At 57.4% G+C, this 16798-nt stretch overlaps 1 protein-coding gene across 4 annotated transcripts in view; it reads left to right on the top strand.

Moving 5' to 3' along the window:
- The window catches only part of PACSIN1 (protein kinase C and casein kinase substrate in neurons 1), a 61390-nt gene extending 49858 nt beyond the window's left edge, over positions 1–11532 (top strand). For all 4 annotated transcript variants that reach the window (XM_080666675.1, XM_080666677.1, XM_080666678.1 and 1 more), the window contains 9 exons: positions 5890–6015; positions 6914–7070; positions 8225–8460; positions 8854–9009; positions 9105–9280; positions 9678–9798; positions 9896–10023; positions 10650–10837; positions 11286–11532. In XM_080666675.1, coding sequence (XP_080522801.1) covers positions 5953–6015; positions 6914–7070; positions 8225–8460; positions 8854–9009; positions 9105–9280; positions 9678–9798; positions 9896–10023; positions 10650–10837; positions 11286–11395 — 1335 coding nt within the window. In that variant the 5' untranslated portion in view covers positions 5890–5952 and the 3' untranslated portion in view covers positions 11396–11532. The remainder of the gene's footprint in view (positions 1–5889; positions 6016–6913; positions 7071–8224; positions 8461–8853; positions 9010–9104; positions 9281–9677; positions 9799–9895; positions 10024–10649; positions 10838–11285) is intronic.
- Positions 11533–16798: the final 5266 nt, after the last annotated feature.

The following is a 16798-nucleotide window of genomic DNA, read 5'->3' as shown; positions in this document are numbered from 1 at the left end:
GCCAGCCAGGGGGTGACCAGCCAGGAGCTGAGATGGAGTGCCTTTAAACCCTTCCCGGCTGGGGTGAGCCCACCTGGGCCCCTCTGCCGGGACCTCTCTAGGCGAGACCTGCCTCTGCCTCCCTCTGCCCCCCATTTGTGTTTCCATCCTCTTTCCCCCACCCCCACCTGAGGTTCATCATCTCTTGAAGGGAAGGAGAGTTATTTTGGGGAGAGGTGGGTGCTGGGAGGGAGGACAGCATGCACCCCAGGCTGGAGGAGGCGGCATGAGCAAAGGAGCAGAAGCGGGGTGAACACAGGGTGGCGGGAGGAGTGGAAGGACAGCACCTGGCAGCTAACCTGGATCCTTGCTGCATCTGAAGCCGCAGCAGAGGCTGGTGAGAGTCCTTGCATGGTCCCAAGTCAGGCGCAGTGGGTTTGTCCATCTCGGGGTGAGGTGCGGAGCAGAGGAGCATGGGAATGTTTGTGGGGCCTGAGACCCTCTGAGACCCAGCTCTGGCTTCCCATGGCCTTGCCCGGTTGGAGCTGAGTTGGTCCCTTAGACCAGAGGACCGGGTGACACCCATGGAGTGCTGGCTCTGTGCTGAGCACCAGGAGGGAGGGGCAGGGAAGGACTCACCTGGGTCTGGATCTGACTCTGCCTCCTCCCTCTCCCTGCTGCGTGTCCTTGGACACGTTCTTTAACCTCCTGAGTCTCAGAGAAGATGGGGAAGTCTATACGTATCTTAATGGGTTGCGGAGGATTAGAAATAAAGTGTATGAAGAGGCTGGAGCATAGTAAGTACTCAAAAATGGTTATCATAGTTGGTGTAAAGGGGGATGAAGAGGGAGTAAGGTGACAACCGAGGCTGTTGGTAACTATCCCGTGTGAATGCTGCAGGATCTCTGCGGAGGGGCCCCAGCCTGGGGGCAGGGTCGTCCTGGGGGATCAGGGAGAAAGACACCCTGGAGCTGGATCCAGGCGGGCGACTAAGAGGTAGGGAAGGGGATGCCAGGACAGCAGGGGGCATGGCCCAGGACAGGTGGAATCGAGGGTTCTCTTTATGAGATTCTGGCTTTTGGTTGTATAACCCTCATCACCAACATTTATTAAATGCCCAATGTGTGCAGGTGACTGTTTGGCTCTGGGGTACAGAATTCAGTGCTTCTGCTATTTAATGAATGAATGTTCCACAAGGTTTTTGGCATTTATTCATTCATTGAACAAAAATGATCGTGCACTTCCTCTGTGCCAGCCACTGCTCGGGATGCTAGAAATACAGCAGAGAACCAGGCAGGCTGAATCGTCAGCCTCATAGAGTTGACATTCTAGTGGGAGAGGAAGACACTGATACATGAGTACTCTGAGGTTGACAGCCTATCCAAGAACACAGTGAGGGAAGGGAGAACAGGGTGGGGTGGGGTGCTGGGGTGGAAACAGAGTTGCAAGTTTAAGTGTGGGGGGGGGGGCGGTCAAGACATTTGAGTGGACCTGGAAATCGGGTGGGTGACTATTTCTAGCAGGTGCAAAGGCCCTGGAGTTAGAACAGCAAGGAAGTTGGGGGAGCTGGAGGAGAGTGAGCGTGGTATGAGGTGAGGGCAGAGGGGTGAGGGGTGGGACAGTAGGTTATGAATTGGACTTTTATTCAGAGGAAATGGGGGGAGGGGAGGTGGTCTCTGGAGGATTCTGAGTGGGGCAGTGGTGGGATCTGATAGGTTTTTCCAGTTTTCCTCAGGCTGCTGCGTGGGGGGCTGGGGAGAGACAATGTCAGAGGTGGGAAGACCAGTGAAGAGGCTGCAGGGAGTGGAGGGGCTGGGTGTGCGGTGGGAGGAGAAAGAAGAGCTGTGGCCACCCCAAGGCCTGTGGTTGTTCATGACTAATGACATAGGAATCCACAAAGTGGCGTCCATGCCAGGCCTGGCCTCTCCAGGCTCGTGCCCTTAATTCCTCTGTCCCTTCTTGGTGGGCATGACCATGGCCCCTGCCCTCCAGGGTCTTGCTGAGGCAGCAGGCAGTGGCCTGGGCCTGAGAGGGACGTTTGCATCCTGGACCCTTCTCTCCCTAGAGGAAGGGTCAGGCCAGTGGAAAACCTCACATTCCACAGTGTTCTCTGTTCTTCCAAAGAGCTTGCTATTCTTTTATCACTTGATCTTCAAAATAGACTCAAGTATTGTTTTCCATCATATGTGTTAGAAAACTGAAACCCCTCAGGGACTCGGCCGAGCTCTCTCTGGCAGGTGGCAGAGCCGAGCGGAGCCCCATGCCCCCCGTGCTGCACGCTGAGGGTGAGAACGCACCAGCCTGCACTGAAATGGGACCACCACCCACGATGACAGCAGCGGTGACAAGTCAGTAGTGAGACCGGTTGCGCTCTTTCAGTCCCACCTCGGCCCTGAGCCCGGTCTGCAGTGTGGGGTGGTGTGAGACCTGCGAACCGTTCTTGGCACAGATATGTGCTCCATAATGTCAGCTATTAATACTAACTAGAGGCCCGGTGCATGAAAATTCATGCACTGGTGGGGGGGGTCCCTCAACCCGGCCTGCCCCCTCTCACAGTCTGGGAGCCCTCAGGGGTGGGAGGCGACCCGGCGATCAGGGAAAGGTGACGCCCCCATCACACCTCTGCTGCTGCCACTGCTGGCAGTGCAAGCTTCGGTTGGCCCTGGTTACCTGAGCCTCATGTGGCCCTGGGCAGCTGGGCAGCCGCCATCCGAGGCTTCCCTGCACCTTGGGCTGGCCCTGGGGGGCTGGGGGCTGAGGGGACTGGTGGACTCCAGAGGCAGGCACACGGAGCGGCCATACCTGCCGTGCTGTGTGCCTGCTGCTCTGGCGGGGCTGAGGGGACTGGGCGCTGCCATCTTGTGGCTGTGGGCGCCACCATCTTTTAGGGCATGGCAGTCAATTAGCATTTTCCCTCCTTATTGGCTGTGGGCGCTGCCATCTTTGAGGGGTGGCAGTCAATTAGCATATTCCCTCCTTATTGGCTATGGGTGCCGCCATCTTTGTGATGGTGTGAGGGTCAATTAGCATATTCCCTCTTTATTATATAGGATGACACAGGGCTTTTAGGGCCACAAAAAGTCAGATGGGCATCAAGCCCATTCAATGGGTTGAGGAAAGCTAAGCGTGCGTTGACTTGCCCACGGGGAGTGTCAGACACCGGCCACTCGGTTCCTGGCTCAGAGATGCAGTGATGGCACCTACCAATCGCCCTTCAGGAATGACATGGCACCTGCCTCAGGTGCAGTGGGAGGCAGGGGGAAGGTGGGGTAGGGTGTCTGGTCATACAGTGCTGCGGGCTCACACGCCCCTCCCGTATCCCCTCCCCAGCCCTAACTGGTATTCCTGAGCCCCTCTGTGCAGGTCCATCTGGGGCTGGCATGCACCCTCACCATCTCGTCTAATCCTTAAGTTGGGCCAGGTTATCCTCATCTCCTGGCAGGAACCAGCAAGGCCATGTGAGTTGCTCAAGGTCACACAGCAGTTTGGTGGCAGAGCAGGGGCCCCGAGGCTAGAGCTGTTTCTATTACACATGCTTTCTCAGCTGGGAGGGACCACAGCACATCCCACCGTCCTCGGTCTGGACCAGGTGGAGAGTGGTCTCTGCCACTGTGCGATCCTCCTAGTCCGACATGCCAGGTCCTGGCTGCCCAGCCCCGCCTCCATGCTTCAAGTGCGCCCTCGGTCCTGCTCCCAGCTCCCTCTGCTCTCCTCCGACACAGGCTGGAGGGTTTTAAGAAATAGGCAATTTATGCACACAAGGCAAAATTTAAAAGGCATAAAAGATCCTAGTGAAAAAACTCCCACCCCAGCCACCCAGTTGTACCAGCTTCCAAAAATATTCCTGCGTGTGCATGTCCACCCCCCATAGAGCCAGGAGCATCGCAGCTTGGCCGTTCTGCACCTCGCTCCTTTGACTTTAGTCACATGGCTTGGGAGGGTGCGTGCAGGACCAGAGCATTCCGCGGCCGGCCTGCACCTCCACACACTGAACCGGCCCCTGGACACGTCCAGGTTGTGTCCGGCCTTTGGTTTTTCCAGACAGATCTGCTGTAAATTCGATCGGGCAGCAGCAGTTCGCCCCACTGGCTGAAAGGGGAATTCCTAGAACCATGGGGCGCTGGGTGAGGGACGTGTGCCTCTGTGACTGTGAGAAAGGACACCGAGGTTGTGTCAAGTCGCTTCCCCTCTACCAGGGGTGCTCTCGACCTTCACTTCATGAGGGAGTCCCCCCATGAGCCGCACACTGGGAGGTCCCCAAGTTCTATGTAACTTCAAGGGTTCTAGGTGGCTCTGGTCCCAGGGATCCTTACCTAACCTGGCTGAAAGTCCTTCATCACATATCCCTGCCTTTTACTTCTCCATGTCCAGTTCAATATTTTCCTCATGAAGCAAGTACTGCTTTATAAGTGAAAAGTGCCAAATTAAAAGGAAAAAAGCTCAGACTCATTTATTTGTCCCTTGATGAACTCTAGCTGCCCTCTCTCCACCCACCCCCGCTGGACATAAGTTTGGGAGAAGTGAGTTTGTGCTAAGGGGAAAGGAGCGAAATCAATGCCTGAGAGATGCAGGGAGGCAGCCCTGGTTATGACTGGGCCAAGAGCACTAGCCCCCGGACAGGTGGGGAGACTGAGGCCAGAGGGGCAGGGACCTCTTCCGCCCAGGATCTTCATGTGCGAGTCCCCTGTCCTCGGGACCCCAGGTTGGGCTAAATCTTGCAGAGGCCAGCACTCGCCCCGGTGTCCTCATCGGTCAGGGTTCACAGTCCCTGAGGTTACAGTGCGGAACCAGGGAAGTGACCCTGGGCCCAGGCTGTCAGCTTGTAGTGGGATCAGGCCTGGCTTGGCCTCACTGCCCGTTTGGAGACCAGGCCCCTGGCCCTCTGGGTCTAGTCTCCTGACAACTGAGCCATTCAACTGAACCATTCTTGCCAGGGTGGCAGTGAGCACTGGGTGGGGGTGGGCGCAGGGCAGTGCCTGTCCCAGCCCTGGGGCAGCACATGGCCTAGTTTAGACAGCCGTGATGCCAGCCGACAGTTCCAGGCCACACACAGCTGCCTGACGCTCACACAGATCACAGCGGTCTGACCTGCGGGCCAGGAAGCTGCATGTCTGGGACTCTTAGGGACATGGAAGCAGCTCATTGAAGCCTTTGGGGTTGGGCACAGGACAGCCAGAGGGCCTTGCAGCTCAGGGAGCTGAGGAGGAGCTCAGCTTGGGCGGGAGGTAGGAGGGGCCTGCAGCCAGTTCCCAGGGAACTTGGTCCAGGCTCCAGGTAGGGGGTTTGGGAGGATTTAGGGGTTGAACCAGGGGCCCTATGTTGGTGGGGAGCTTTGGTGGGTGTTTTGGGCCTGGTGCAAGGACCTGCCTGGGTCGGGTGGGCAGTGCCGAGGGGGGCAGATTGAGATACCAGCTGCAGTTTATTGAACTCTAATGGTCCTACAGAGTGTCAGGCCTGGAGAGTGGGGGGCTGCACGGAGTGATTGCTGGCCTTGAAGACCTATGTGTCTACGAAACCAACCACAGATTTATCGAAAGCAAATACGCGATTATGTGGCTCTAACTTTCAGCTCTGAGTCCAGGAACACAAAGCAGCGGCAGGTGCCTTGTCTTGGTGACTGGGGCAGGCTTCTGAGAGAGGTGCCCACACTAAAGCTGGAGGATGGATTTGGGGGAGAGGGGATGGAGAGGAGATGGAGTGAGAGATGGGAGGTGGGCACGAGGGGTACTGTGGGGAGACGCTTGGGGCTACCCTGGGGATGGTTGGTGAGCCAGTCCCTGGGCAGGAAGTCCCTATCCCATTGCAAGGCTTTGCCTGGGGAACCCTCATCCCCACAGCAAGTTGGGGCCCGGGCCTGGAGTGGGGCATGTGGACCATGTCCCTCATCTCCAGAATCTTTTTCCTCTCCAGCGCATGAGCAGCCCAGCCTGCTGACCGCCGCTCCCCGCCTGTCCATCCTGCCACGGCCACACCATGTCCGGCTCCTATGACGAGGCCTCCCTAGCTCCGGAGGAGACCACCGACAGCTTTTGGGAGGTGAGGCTTTGATACTCCCCAGGTCCTGGGGACCAGACAGCGTAGCCTGGCTGTGGAGGCCCAGCTCCAACCACCTCATGGCCTCAGGCCTTGCTCCCCAGCCCCTCGGGCCTCTGCAAAGCCCTCCATGTCCAGCAGGCTACGACCACCCACTAAACCCAGAGCGCCCTGCCCACAGCTCCCCCTGGGGCATCCCCTGGTATTTCATGGTGTGGAACAGGCCCCTCCTGGCCCTCTGCTCTAGGCGCTGGCTCAGAGTCCTGGCACTTTACATGGGCAGGTGCAGCACTTTACAGCTCACACAGCCTTTCACGCTGCTCCCTGTCACTCCCCTGTGGAGTGAGCAGAGGCGGAGCACTGGTCCCAGGGAAATGGAGTGAGTTCAGGGAGCCCCACAGCAACACAGAAGTGGAGACAGGCCAGTATTTCAGAGCCTCCCAAAATATTTGAAACCCAGAAAATGTTTTTTCTATTGGCTTATGAAACCCAAAGTGAAAACTGCCAAACCTAAATTAATAAGTGTTTAATGAGATGTCTGCAAAACATAATATTATGTCAAGAAGTTGCAGCTCAACTCAATGCTTATGATTCTATATAAATAGATTTAGCTCATAAGAATGAAATGAATAATTCATTTGGCCCAAGTCCAAATTATAAAAAACCTTCTGCATTTTGTGGCAGCGACAAAATTGTGTTTAAAGTGTGAGGAGAAAGTGTATTGACAGGGGTGTGAGGAGAGGTGCCAAGTCCTTGAAAAGTCAGAGGGTCCCAAGGCGCACTGGGATGGTGGTGGCGGGCGCCCCCTGCAGGACGCGGCAGCCAGGGCGGGTGGTTGCAACGGGCGGGGAGGCGGCGAGGTGGGGAACCATGGGAGTCGTGCACGCTGCTTGGCCGCCAGGTGGGGAACTACAAGCGGACAGTGAAGCGCATCGATGACGGACACCGCCTGTGCAACGATCTGATGAACTGCGTGCAGGAGCGCGCCAAGATCGAGAAGGCCTATGCGCAGCAGCTCACCGACTGGGCCAAGCGCTGGCGCCAGCTCATCGAGAAAGGTGCTGCCCCCCACTCCTCACCCCCGCTCCGTGCCCATCCCCTGGGCACACCCCAGACCCCTAACCCCACTGTCTGGATCCTGGGAGCACCCAGCCACGTGGATGCATCTGCAGCCTCCAGCAACAGGGCCTTTGCGGGAATTGCCCCCACACCTGCACTCCTCCCCTCCCAGACCAAGCCAGGTCTCCCTGCACTTCAACTCCACTTTGTACAGTTTTTGTTTGGATATAAAAACAAACAAACAAAAAAATCCCCAAACTTTTTATTTTGAAATAATTTTAACTCAAAGAAAAGTTACAAGAATAGAAGAGAACTACATACCCTTCACCCAGACTCACCAGTTAACATTTTACCACATTGGTTTTACCCCTATTTATATGCATATTTTTTGAAACATTTCTATTGGAGATATGCCCCTTCACCCTAAATTCTTCATGTATCTCCTAAGAATACGAACATTCACTTATGTAGCCATAGTTGAGCTATCAAATTCAGGACATCTAATATGGCCCATATGCATATTTTATTATAGCAGTTGTTTGCTGGTCCAGGGTCCAATTCAGAATCAGATACTGCATTTAGTTATCATGTCACTAGATTCCTTTAATCTAGAACAGCTTCAAATTGAAGTTTACATATATTGAGTAATGTTTTTCTCTTCCATTAGACTCTAAATTCCATGAAGGCTAGGGCTGGGCCTATACTGCCTAGTACAGTGCCTGGCACAGAGTTGATGCCAGTATACAGAGAAACAGACTGTGGGATGTCTGGTCCCAGTAGCCTCCTGGTATCTGTCACCAGTTGGTTCTTCAGTTTTGCATTCAGCCACCATTCCTGGAGCACCTACTGTGTGCTGGTGCTGTGCTGGGCTTGTGCGAACTCACAGGGTTGAGGCTGCCCCCCACCCCCTCGGGGCTCACAAGCTGACAGGGAAGACAGGGTTAGACAGAGAGGCAGCTATATAAGAATTCAGTGAGGGCTGCAGGCTGAGGTGTGTGACAGAGCAATCAGACAAGCCTTTCTGGACGAGGTGGCTGTACTTGGGCCCTGGAGGATGAAGAAAACTGTAGGGAGAGCGGAGGAGGGTGGTGCGAGGGGGGCCTCTAGGCAGGGGATCATGAAGGCCTCGGGACCCCATGGCCATTTTCCTCAGGCCCACAGTATGGCAGCCTGGAGCGGGCCTGGGGTGCCATCATGACGGAGGCGGACAAGGTGAGCGAGCTGCACCAGGAGGTGAAGAACAACCTGCTGAACGAGGACCTGGAGAAGGTCAAGAACTGGCAGAAGGATGCCTATCACAAGCAGATCATGGGCGGCTTCAAGGAGACCAAGGAGGCTGAAGATGGCTTCCGCAAGGCCCAGAAGCCCTGGGCCAAGAAGATGAAGGAGGTGCCCAGTGGGCGGATGCTACAGAGGGGGCGAGGGTGGGCGGCTGAGCTCAGAGGGCCAGTCTGATCAGAGGGAGGGTGTCCACAGATGGGGTGGAGGTGCACTGCCCTCTGGGATTGTGCCATGGGGGAGCAGGCCGTATCCCCAGACAGGGCAGGCACTGCAGTGCTCACCAGGAGTGTGTCCTGGGGCAGCAGGCTGTGCCATGCAGGGAGACCTCCACAGGTGGGCACTGCTCCCAAATACCGGGAGCCAGGGCCTGCATCCCTCCTGCCTCGTAAGACTGTGTGCGCACAGCTCCTGGCAGAGTGGGCAGGTGGGAGGGTTGACGAGTGCCCACATTTTCTCCTGCTCACAAGTAGGAGGCCGGCCGCCTGTTCTGCTTCCCCACAGCTAGAGGCGGCCAAGAAGGCCTACCATCTGGCCTGCAAAGAGGAGAAGCTGGCCGTGACCCGGGAGATGAATAGTAAGACGGAGCAGTCAGTCACACCCGAGCAGCAGAAGAAGCTGCAGGACAAAGTGGACAAGTGCAAGCAGGATGTGCAGAAGGTGCCAGCCGGGCTGGGCTCTGAGGGCCCTTGGAATGGGCAGGGCTGGCAGCTGCGGGCCTGGGTCTCACCCTCCCTGTGTCCTGGTGTCTATAGACGCAGGAGAAGTATGAGAAGGTGCTGGATGAAGTGGGCAAGACCACGCCTCAGTACATGGAGGGCATGGAGCAGGTGTTTGAACAGTGCCAGCAATTTGAGGAAAAGCGGTTGGTCTTCCTCAAGGAGGTGCTGCTGGACATCAAACGTCACCTCAACCTAGCCGAGAGCAGCAGGTAGCTGGGTGGGGCAGCATGGTGGCTCAGGCACATCCAGGAGTGGGTAGAACTGGGGTGCGAGGCATCCCGGGCCCCGTGTTACAGTGACAGGAAGGGGAGGGCTGAGCTGCAGGGGCCAAGAGAGAAGAGGCTCCAAACACAGTGGCTTCCTGCTGCAAGCCGATGCACACTGGGTACTCAAGAAACATGCGTGGATAGATGGGTGAGTGGCTAAGGTGGGGACGGCGAAGGGTGTCCATTGGGCCTGCCCACACGGAGATGGCTCCTGGGGAAGCCTGCCTGACTCCTAGCTGGGAGCCAGCACCCCGGTTCCCTGAATGGGCTCCTGCCCTCACCAAGGATGAGAGAGGCCATGTGCATCTTGCCCCCCACCGCCCTGTCTCCCTGTGCACAGCTATGTCCATGTGTACCGGGAGCTGGAGCAGGTCATCCGGGGGGCCGACGCCCAGGACGACCTCAGATGGTTCCGCAGCACCAGCGGCCCTGGCATGCCCATGAATTGGCCCCAGTTTGAGGTAAGGATGTGTGGGGCTGGGGAAGGAGAGTCTGAGGAGGCTGGAAGGGGCCTTAGGGAGCATCACCCAGCCTGACTGCTCCCCTGGCGTCCACCAGGAGTGGAACCCAGACCTCCCTCACACCACCACCAAGAAGGAGAAACAGCCTAAGAAGGCAGAGGGGGTAGCGCTGACCAATGCCACTGGGGTGCTGGAGTCCACATCCCAGGCTGGTGACCGTGGCAGGTGAGTGTCTCCTGTGGAGCTTCTTACAGGCCAGGAATCTCTTTGAGTTTTACCTTAAGACACAAGAAATGGTCTAAATCACAGCAACCTCATTCTCCTTTCAAAAATAGTGATAGCTAATCCTTTGAGAGCACCTACTGTGTGCCAGGGACTGTTCCAAGCCTTTTCATATATTAATTCACTGAAGCCTGCAGCATTCTGAGAAGTGTGTAAATATTCCCATTTTACAGATGGAGGAACTGATACCCAGAGAAGTTAAGTGATTGCAGAAGGTCACACAGCTGGTTACTAGCCTCAGAGCCAGGATATGATGCCCAAGAGTCTGGCTCCAGAATCATCACTCTTAACCACTAGATTGTACTGCCCCTCTCAGATGAGGAGTCAGATGTTCTCTGGGGTCCCCTTCAGCACACCCTCACTCTAACTAAGGCTGAGTAATAATGCTAATAGTCTTGTCTCCCATATGTTTAAAGAGCTGTCAGTGTCACTGGGTCAGGACCCCTCTTACAAAGCCCACCCCTGCTCCAGCCTTGATGAACTATGGGGCCAGCGCTCTGGCTGGGCAGAGGGGCAGAGCTGGGGACGAGGTGAGAGGCAATTCATGCTGGGTCCTCTCTGCTTCTCAGCGTTAGCAGCTATGACAGGGGCCAGCCTTACGTCACTGAGTGGTCAGACGATGAGAGCGGGAACACATTTGGGGGCAGTGAGGCCAATGGGGGCGCCAACCCTTTCGAGGACGACGCCAAGGGGGTGCGTGTGCGGGCACTCTACGACTACGATGGCCAGGAGCAGGACGAGCTCAGCTTCAAGGCTGGTACGATGGGCGGGGCTGGCGGGGCGGAGCCTGAGGGCAGGGAGTGCGGGATTTTTGGCGAGTGCGCTGTGGGTGAGACCTGGCGCGGGGTGTGGCCAAGACCTGGAGTGTGACCTCAGCCCCGGGGCCTAGACTTAACTAGAGGGCCAGCGCGGGGCCTGAGAGTGGTCACTGGATGCCCGGGGCGGGGTCAGGACCTGAGAGGAGAGTTGGGGGTTAGGCCCGACCTGGATTGGGGGTCCCCGACTACTGACCTGGGAAATGAAGCTGGAGGCAGATGCCTGGGTGTGGCTGGGGCTGGTCCCCTGGGCCAGGCTTTGGGGCAATACTGGGGAAGGGTTTGGGGTCGGCCCAGCATCAGAGTATCCGAGGGCTACCTAGCAGCCTGGGACGGAGGGACGGCCTCTCCGAGCCCCTGTCAAGGAGCTCCTCTGTGTCCCCTTCCCAGGAGATGAGCTCACCAAGCTGGGCGAGGAGGACGAGCAGGGCTGGTGCCGCGGGCGGCTGGACAGCGGGCAGTTTGGCCTCTATCCCGCCAACTACGTGGAGGCCATCTAGCTGCCCTGCTCCCCTCCACACAGCCCTCACTCCTCCCCCCACCCACCTCCCCTTCTTTCCCACTTTTGTCACCTCCCCTTGCCATAGAGTTCCAGACGTATTTTACGATCAATCTTTTATTTTTTTAAAAGTCAAAACAGAACAAAACAAAAAATACGAAGAGATGGAGCATCTGCAGGACCACCAGGAGGCCCGGCTGGTGGGACTGGGGGGACGGCCCCTGGGTAGGTGAGGGTCTCCGGGCTTAGCCCAGCAGAGACATCACAATGTCCACGCTTTCGATCCTGCCAGAGTCTCCTGAGCTCAGAGATGCTCCTGGACCCTCCTATCAGGCGTCACTGCCCCACCCCAGGCTGCCAGCACAGGGCAGGTTCTGACCTCCCCCTCCTGCCCCACCCTCCTCCTTCCCCACCACCCTGCTCTCGCTCTCTCTCTCTCTCTCCCCCCCCCCCCCCCCGCTCCAGCCCCAGACAAGGGGGGCTGCCCAGTGTTTAGTCTTCCGCTGTGCCCTGGGGAGTGCCCTGCCCTGGTCTCACCCTCAGGACTGGTGGCACCGGAGGAGGCATGGTCACCCTTTCTCCCACAGAGGTGTCCAGGTGTCCCACGTGAAGAGGGCTGCGCTGGAGGGGGTGACAGTGTCACTGGGGTGTAGGAATGAAGGGGAGCAGGTCCTCGGTCCTTCCAACGCCAGGCTCAGCTGAGGGACCAGGACTCTGCTAGGGCCCTTCTTCCCAGCTGTCCACCCTTCAGAGCCGCACCCTTCAGCATTTGCAGAGACACAAACCCCCATCCCAAGTCCTCAGGCAGGGGGGAGGGGCCCCAAAGCCCAGGGCAAAGCCAGCAACAGTAGCAGCTTCCTCCCATTTCCCGGGGGAGGAGGGGATCTTGCGCACCCACTCTCCCTCCCTGCACACCCATCTAAAACCAGAGCCTCACTGGGTTCAGCCAGCCTTCAGACTGAGCCTTGGGCCCCCCATTCCACTCCCCTTCTCTGGCCTGCGGGAGGTGACACGGCAGCCCATGGAAGCTTCCAGCCTGGGACCCTGGGGGGCGGGGGGGGGGGTGGAAAGCCTGCAGCCAATAGGAGAGGCATGGGGTTGGCAGGAGGGAGGAGCCCTGGCCTAGCAGCAGGGCAGTCACCCAGTCTTTCTTCCTTGTCCTGTTCCCACAGTCACAGCCCTAGCTCGGAGCACATTGCCCATGCTGGCAGCCCCCCCACCCCCCCGCCACCCCATCTCTCCAAGCCGGGGTCTCAGTTCGAGGAGTTTGGGGTGGAGGAGCAGGGCCTGCCCAGAGCGGGTTTCCTGTGGCTGTGAAAGAAAGTGGTGCTGGGTTACCAAGGGTTACTATTTGGGAGTGAGGGCCGGTGCTTGGGAAGCAGGACAAGGCAGGACAAGACCCCAAGAGGAGGGGCCTGGCTAGGAGGGAGTCTCCCAGAGCCTGGGGGTGAGGCCTTGAGACTTCCTGCGGTACCAGGGGAGCCACTCTGGGCCTCAGGACTGCAGACCCCTCCACGCTCCCATAGCACCTGGCCCCTTGGGCCTCTAGTTGAAGACAGTATGAGACCCCAGCCCCGCTGTCGCCCCTCAGCCTTTTGCTCCTCGCTTCTCCCCACAGCCTCTGTCAGGTCAGACCCCAGCCTCAAGCCTGCCCCTGTCCATGTGAGCACAGAGGGTCTTGGCAGACTGCAGGGGCCTGAGCTGGGGCAGGCCTCCCTCAGGGCCAGGGAGGGGGGGGGGACAATAGCACCCCTAAGGACAGGCAAACTAGCCCCCCACAGCACCCCCTTTCTTGTCACTGTTCTCTGAGCCTCTGTTACATCCTGAGGTGTGTCCTAGACCCCTCAGAGCCTGGAGCAAGATTCCAGAAACCCTCAGCTCTCCCAACCCCAGAACAAAAGCCCCTCCACCTCTCCAAGCAGGAGCTGGGGTGGGGGCCTCTACCTTCACCACCTACCCCTGGAAGTCAGGAAGCTGCCACCTTTGCACCTTGGGGCCTGGGCTCCCCCTCTCTGTGCCAGCAGCTTCCCAGCACAGTCAGTGCCCTGGCTGTCCCCTCAGCACTCTAGCTGCCCACTCCCGGGCAGGGACTCAAAACCCCATTTCTTCTGAGCAGTCGGTCCCAGGTTCCTCAGGCCCGGAGTGGAGCGTCTCACATGGAAGAGGCCCCCTGAGCTCCCGGGCCCTGACCCCCTGTCAGTGCTGGTGTCGGGGCCCACAACTCCGCGTGGGGGCCGAGCCCCTCACTGTGCCCACCAACTCCTGTAGCTGCAGCGCCCGCCCTCGGGCTCAGCGAGTAATGTGTTTCATCCCAAGTCAACCACGTTTCAGCCTGGCTCTGCAGGAGGCCGCGGCTGCCCTGCCACGTCTGCCACCCGGCTCCTGAGTTCATTAGTCCGACACTTGTGACACTCCGAGAAGTGCTGTGGTCTCAGCAACACACCTGTTTTGTACATGATTGTGTAATTTAAAGGTATATAAATACAAATTATATATATATATATATATATATAAAAGTTGTGATTGTATGACTGTGGATAAAACCAGAACTGTGTCAACCTGGCTGGGTGTTGTGATCTTGAGTCATGTGTCTTTCGAGGCCTGTGGTTGGATGTCGGGAGGGGGAGTGCCCAGGACAGGACGATTGGGGGCCGCCTGGCTACCCACCAATGGGCTGGGGAACTGAGGGCTGGTCCCTTCACCTTCCAGGGCCCTGGGTCCTGTCTGTGCGGGGACAGTTACATCTGAGGCTCCTGAGTAGCCATTAGGGTCCCGGGTGCTTGGGGATGAGCACTGACCAGGGGAGCTGGGCATGCGGGGTCCCAGACTCATGGCTCAGGGTGAATTTGACCTTTGACCAGGTTTCAATTTTTTAAAAAATTCCTCACCCAAGGATATGTTTGTTTGTTTTTAATTTTATGGAGGGAAGGAGAAAGAGTGGGAGAGGGATAGACAGAGAGAGAGAGAGACATCGATTGGTTGCTTCCTATACATTCCCCAACCTGAAACCTAGGTATGTGCCCTGAGTGGGAATCAAACCCAAAACTTTTGGTGTATGGACGACACCAAAAACCTGAGCCACCCGGCCAGAGTAACAATTTCAATTTTTAAAGCAAAATTCTAAAAGTGATTACTAACAGACTGGAATCTCAGAGGGAAGGCAGGGGAGTGGGGTGGGTGGGAAGAGATCAGCCAAAGAACTTGTATGCATATACGCATAACCCATGGACACAGACAATAGGGTGGTGAAGGCCTAGGGCGGGGGCAGGGGCAGGCTAGAAGGGGTCAATGGGGAAAAAAGGGGACATGTATTACTTTCAACAATAAACATTTTTTAAATTAAAAAAATAAAATCAGTTATTTATATCCCATATAATAAAAGGATAATATGCAAATCGACCGAACAGCAGAACAACCGGTCGCTATGACGCGCACTGACCACCATAGGTCAGACACTCATCACAGGAGGTGCCCCTGGTGGTCAGTGTGCTCCCACAGGGGGAATGCCGCTCAGCCAGAAGCCGGGCTGACAGCTGACAAGCGCAGCAGCAGTAGTGGGAGCCTCTCCTGCCTCCATGGCAGTGCTAAGGATGTTTGACTGCCGGCTTAGGCCCACTCCCCCTGGGGAACGGGCCTAAGTCATCAGTCTGACATCCCCCAAGGGCTCCTGGACTGGGAAAGGGTGTAGGCTGGGCTGAACGACCCACCCCCCCAGTGCACTGGGCCTCTAGTTTTATTATACTAGAGGCCCAGTGCACAAAATTCGTGCGGGGGGGGGGGGGTCCCCTCAGCCCGGCCTGCACCTGCTCCAATTCGGGACCCCTCAGGGGATGTCCAACTGCCGGTTTAGACCCAATTTCTCACAATCCGGGACCACTGGCTCCTAACTGCTCACCTGCCTGTCTGCCTGATCGCCCCTAACCCCTCTGCTTCAGCCCTGCACTTGGGACCCAGGATTCCCTCCTCTGGCCGGCTGCAGGCACCCGGGACCTGGGCTTTCCCTCCTCTGGCCGGCTGCAGGCACCCGGGACCTGGGCTTTCCCTCCTCTGGCCGGCTGCAGGCACCCGGGACCTGGGCTTTCCCTCCTCTGGCCGGCTGCAGGCACCCGGGACCTGGGCTGGCTTCACCTGGGCGGGCCACAGCCACAGGCGCCTGGGACCCGGGGGGTGGGCGACTTTGCCCTCTCCCAGGCCGCAGCCGCAGGCACTGGCACCTGGGACTGTGGGCGGGCGGCTTCACCCAGGCCTGGCTTTGTCAGGAAGGATAGTCGTCCGGAAGACGTCTGGTCTAATTAGCATATTACCCTTTTATTAGTATAGATTAGTATGGATTATATTATATTTATTATATTATTTTTTCAGCCTCTGAGAGATAGAAATTCTATTATTTGTGGCCAAAAGCATTCTAACCACAGTGTTCTATGACCAGGGCCATTCTGCTGATGGCAAACGGCCTGGAGGCCAGATTGTGTGTTCTCGCTCTCTGCACTTAGTCATTCTGGGTAGAATTTGGCTCTGAGACCCAACCTGACACCTTCAGACCAAGCTGCTATAAATGAAAACCTTGCCCCTTGAAATGTCCTCATCTCCCCATTCCCAGGGGCCATAACAAGAAATAAATAAATGAAAAATAAAAGTGATGACTAAGGCCAGTGGTTCTTGGTGGTCCAGTCCCAGGCTCCCTGCGTGTGCCACACGTCCCTATGCCTGCCTGACCCCTGACACCATTTCTGTGTGGGCCCCCCCGCCCCCCTTATCGCCCCTCCTGGAGGATTTCTCAGGGGAGTGGGCACCACTGGAGCTCTGAGCTCTGAGCTCTGAGCTCGGTTCTGCCAGGCCCAGGCCCGGCCTCAGCCCCTGCTCCAGCCTCCACCCCCCCCCCCCCCCCCGGCCTCTGGAGCAGGGCAGGGGTCCCAGCTCTACTACCAGCTCACCGTGTCTCCCCACTTCACCCTCACCCCACCCCCGCACCGGGCCTCTGCTTCCCCACCCCCACCCCCACCCCCATCGGGTTGGATGTCTCCTGAGGCTCCTCTGTCCCAGCAGCCTGACAGGGCACTGACACAAATCCCATTATTCAAGGCAAATGTACTACAGTCCCCCGCCCCCCAGCCCGCTTTCTCCAAGCCTCAGGGTGTGCTCAGCGCAGGGAGAAAAGGTCAAGATAGGGGTTGAATCTGTTCTCCACCACATAGCGTCTCCCCCAAACCCACCTCCAGTGACAAGGGCCTGGTTTTAGCCAAATGGCGGACTCTTCACATGAAGACAAATGGTTGCCTTGTCTCATTTGTACAGGCGGTTCCATGCAGTGGTGGGAGCCCTGGATGCGGTGTCCAGGGGGAGGGTCAGGGAACACCTAGGCGGGATGGGGTTCTGATGGGCAGGGTAGAGGAGAGGAATCCCA

This window comes from Plecotus auritus (assembly GCF_963455305.1).
Source record: "Plecotus auritus genome assembly, chromosome: 4".
Taxonomy (NCBI): domain Eukaryota; kingdom Metazoa; phylum Chordata; class Mammalia; order Chiroptera; family Vespertilionidae; genus Plecotus; species Plecotus auritus.
This window is presented reverse-complemented; position numbering and strand designations above follow the sequence as displayed.